The 4788-nt window shown below is 32.9% G+C and overlaps 1 protein-coding gene across 6 annotated transcripts in view; it reads left to right on the top strand.

Annotated features, from left to right (window-relative positions):
• Positions 1-3681: 3681 nt before the first annotated feature.
• The window catches only part of LOC106464820 (fat-like cadherin-related tumor suppressor homolog), a 62162-nt gene continuing 61055 nt past the window's right edge, over positions 3682-4788 (top strand). For all 6 annotated transcript variants that reach the window (XR_002611834.1, XM_022392616.1, XM_022392614.1 and 3 more), the window contains exons 1-2: positions 3682-3708; positions 4290-4351. Coding sequence is in view for 5 of the 6 variants with exons in the window: in XM_022392616.1 (XP_022248324.1) it covers positions 3693-3708; positions 4290-4351 (78 nt within the window). In the remaining variant the exon portion in view is untranslated. The remainder of the gene's footprint in view (positions 3709-4289; positions 4352-4788) is intronic.

The raw sequence follows: 4788 nt of genomic DNA, 5'->3' as shown, positions 1-4788 counted from the left end.
TAGATATAAATTGTCACGGGTGGGAAAGTCTATAGACTTACAATACTAAGATCCAGGGTTCGATTCTCCGCGGTGGACACGGCTCAGTGTGGCTTTGCTCTAAAATAAACAAACTAATTAAAATATAACTTTATTATTTTACGTAAATAAACTTCTGGGTCTTTACTTATTTCATAATGTTTTGTTTTTTTAATATCATCGTTACTCATCTGTTTTGTTTTTTTTAACGTTTTTTTTTTCTTCCTTTGGTTGACACATATCACGTGACTGACGTATTTAGTTGAAGAATTATGCCATTTTTAGATTTCGGTCACAATCCTCTATCAAAGTGTGTCTTTCTCTATATATTTGTGTACATAACCTAGAAGTTCAAGAAGAAATATGCCCACATTGTCATCCATTATTAAAGTGGGTATAAAACGTTGTTTTCAACTTTGATATTTATGGAAAGTTATGTTTTCGTTTTTCTCATTTTAATTAAGAAACTGTGGAAGAGTTGAAATATATCGCCCCCCTCCCCTCCCCTCCCTTATTAAGAGGTGAGACTTTCGAGGCTGAGGCGTTGACTTCCCTCGTATCAAATCTTGTAATATTTGGATAAGCCTGACTAGTTCCATCATGAAACGGGTGGGCCATATTATTTTAGTACGATGCATTTTTTTTTCAAGAAGCTAAAAATGAAACACATTTCTCTTACACACTTCACATTCTGAGAAGAAATGCGCTGTTTTTTTTAGGAGCAACCCAGGTGGCAGAGACAACAAAACTTGTTTGGAGAAGAAGATAAAAGAAACCTGAAATATGCACAGATATAAAACAGCGATGTTTTAAAATCAGCCAAGTAGAAATAAATAGTTCTAAGAGTATTGTGATAATGTTTGCTTAAGTTTGGTAGATCAGGGGCTTCTTAAAATATCTTTAATTTATTTTAATTTCCCGCTCAGCAATCAACTCGATATGTAGAATATTACAGGAGTCAAGCTACTATTTTGTTTCATTCTTTTGCGATAACTACAATTTTTCTTCTAACCATATTTACTTCATCGCAGTACCGAAGCGCCATCTGGTACTGTATAAAATTAATTATACGTCGTTTTGGGGTGAAATATTTGGATATTTAGTTATTTCTATAAAAGAGAGAAACTTCGTTTTTAAGTAAACCTGCTCGAATGACTTGTTATAATTTTACTACAAATTCTGAGAATTAATTTTTGTTTTTGTTTTTAAGGATGTTCTCCAATAAATGCAATACTTGTTATAAACCTGTGCCCTCTGGCTGGTGCTAAGAGAGTTCTCTTGATAAGGTAGTTGTCATGGTGATTCAGAAAATTTGTCGAGAGCTTATTGGGCAGGGTGCTGGACTGTGAAACCAAGGATCCTTGGGGATATTTTTGGGCAATAATGGGACGAACTTGAGGCCAGAGTGTGTGTATAAAAGTGACGCGCAAATCTCACTATCTGTAGTTACCAGTAGTTGGCAGTGGATGTTGTTAATTATCTGTCTTCCCTCTTTCAGCTCAAAATTAGGGAAGGTTAGCGTAGATAGCACTTATGTAGCTTTGTACGAATATCCAAAACAAACAAACAAACAAATAAGGTTGTCAATAAAAATTGTTCGAACAGATTAATACTCATTAATAAAACAATTGGATTTTCAAACGGGGATTAAGTATAAGATAGACTATTTTTCAGGTATCTGGATTTTCCACCCTCTACAGTAAAAATAACGGAATAATAAACCCCTTGGATTAATTATTCCATCAACTAGAATAGTTCAATTTTTAAATTTTCCTCATTGATTTTGAGGCTTACCAACATATAATTTTTTAGGCTTGGTGAAATTTGTGTGATCGTATATAGTAAACAGTAAGACATGTTCATTCTTAACACGTTATATAGATCCCCGAATTTCATCATAACTGTAGGGTTCTATTTAACATATTTTATTCGATTTTTGAAGAAATTTTCTTTAAACCAGACCAACCAAACCCTAGCGTGTACTTACTTTTTTTCCCCTTTCTTTATCAGTTACAAGAAACGCCTTAGTTAAAATGATAAAAAAAAAGAACAGCGTTAAAATGGGTGTACAATTAAAAACATTTTTAATTTAGGCCAATCTATGGCCTCCAAAAAATTGACTACATATTTCGGCGTTACTTGTTATTTATTATTTCAGCGCTTCAGTGGTATGTAGTATGTTCTTGTAATATACAAAATGTAAAGTTTTTATGTACGTACAACCTGTAGGAAACTTGTACACGTGCTCACATGCGAGTGAAAGAACCAGACATCATATATAATAAACTTTAAGATGGAAATTTATGGTAATCCTGGTAGGTAGTTAGTCGTGAAATTTATTCTACACCTTCATAGATCCTTGATATTCACCAGGGTGCGCTCAGTGTTGGACATGGGTTAAGTTACATGTAAAATTCATGGGTTTCTTAAGTTTTCGTATAATACATAAATATCCAATTTCCCTTTCTTTTTTATTAATCCATACAAAAGCTCAAGCGAATTTGGTGAATAGTACATCTCCAATTTGCATTATAAGTTCGCCACTTGTTTTTCTGTCGTCACTAAACTAAAACTCTCTGAAACGTTAAGGAAAATGTATGCGGGGAAATATATCCACATCTTTCTTCCACTTTGTCGGAATACATTGCGTGATGTTCAGTTAGGCTTAATCGTCCCGGAATTTTAACAAGCCTTTCTGTATTCCGAAACATGCAGATTCGCAACAAAAATGTTAGGCTTAAGTTTATAGAGGACGCGTGATTTTGTTTTAAGGTAGATTGTACATACCAAAAATGAAATTTATTTGTTTTGAAAGTTTAAGAGCTGTTTCTCTCGTTTTTTTGGGGGGGGGGGTTCGTGGCGTTTTCTTTCTGTGTATGTGTATAAAATTTCAATATTTATACTAACTTAATTTCCTTCTAAGCGTCTCTCGGATCGTTTAAGAATAAACACATGTGTTTGACAGGGATTACAACATATTCAGTTACATATAACTTTTAACACACACGCAAACAGAGAAAAAATTTAGTGGAGTTATTGCGTTAATCTTAACTTCACTGTGATATCCTCTTTAGTCAAAGGTTTTTAATATTTATTTACGTTTCATCAGATAGCTTTAAAGAGATGTATAGGAAAATTAATTTGAGAAATTCTAATCGAATTAACCTTAACATACAGTGTGGAAATATACTAGCTGGCCTTAATTTGTATGCAGTGACGTGTTCAATTACAAGTTTTAATTAATTATTCTATATAACCATAGAATTGACAAAAGACTGAAGTATTGGAAATGAAACGAAACTCCGTCTGTATTAGGACCACTAATTTTTCTCGCACTTTTAATTAATTTGGAAAGCAGGAACTGTATTTTTTTATTGTGTATATAGCTTACATTATCTGTGAATACCCGAAGAATTGTTTAACTCCAAATTCATCAAACACAAACACACACATATATATGTGTGTGTGTGTATGCGGAACGTCATTTTCTTCTAAAAGTTACAGAATACAAAAGAACACATGTGCCCCAAAGCGTGACTAATAGCGCACCATAAACGAGTCTGATTTGTGACGTTACGGCAAGTCGTAACGAAGAGATTGCATTAGATACCTAATACATTCTTCTTTTTCTACATTAATCTATGCAACACAGATAATATCTCCGCCTGCCAAGGATGGGTGACACACAAGGTGATGTAATGTAAATACCGCCCCCAAAATACAGTATGTTTTGTCTTAATAATCTAATGTACAATTGAGGAAACGAATATAGATGTTTCCAAGTGATAAACGCTTTTAGTTTTTGAATACAAAGAAAATAATATAATCGAATTATTATAGCGTGAACCGTTAGGCTTAGCATAATACACTTTCAATAAAAAGTACTAGTAAGTAAGTGGTAACTAAAATTTGAAAGCCACGTACAGAGAAATGTGAAATTTTAGAAAATCGGAAATTTCGACTGAATTATTACAGTTGACATTGAAAAAAACAAAACGTGAAACACTTCAAGTTATACAAAATTGTATACATGAAATTCCCAGAAAACAGTGAAACGACTTCATAAGCATGCCGTTTATCGGTATCTTCTAAAACTTTAAAGAACATCCAACTTGTTTCGTTTTTGAGTGCATTTTGTAATTATGTTTATCAGTAAGCATGACTTGTAGTTGCATGACTGCAGCAACATGACGTTAGTAATATAATAAAATTAGAACCAAATATTTTACGTTCTTCTATCATTGCTCAACATCTGCTTTCCATTCGTTTAGGGCTCATTAAAACGACCAACCGCCATTTAGACCGGGAGAGCCAATCAGAACACGTGCTTGAGGTGAGTATTTACATTAATTTTTTATTTGAGAAAGATTACAAGTATTTTGAGGCTAAAACGTTATTTTTTTTTATTTTTTGGCATGACTTGTAGTTCTTTTAACTTTAATCATATAAATGTAAATGATGAACTGACGTAACTCGTCGACTGCTAACATTTTAATACTACTATTTTAAGTAATCATAAAGAGTTGTAATTTACTAACAAACAAAGCGTTCTAGAAATTCAAACTCAAAGTTTACCGTCAGTTAATGTATATATATATAACAAAACACTGGACTATTAATGTCTCATAACGGTTTGGTGACTTCAATTAAGGTCACTCTTCAGGATGTAATTTTACCGAAAATCTACAATGTTTAATTGAAAAGTTGTATGTGAACATTTTTTTATAGATTCTCAGTAAAATTACACCCAGAAGAATGGTCTTTGAAGTC

Source organism: Limulus polyphemus, unplaced genomic scaffold (assembly GCF_000517525.1).
Source record: "Limulus polyphemus unplaced genomic scaffold, Limulus_polyphemus-2.1.2 Scaffold1750, whole genome shotgun sequence".
NCBI lineage: Eukaryota > Metazoa > Arthropoda > Merostomata > Xiphosura > Limulidae > Limulus > Limulus polyphemus.
The sequence above is the reverse complement of the archived record's forward strand: the minus strand, read 5'-3'. Positions and strand labels throughout refer to the sequence as shown.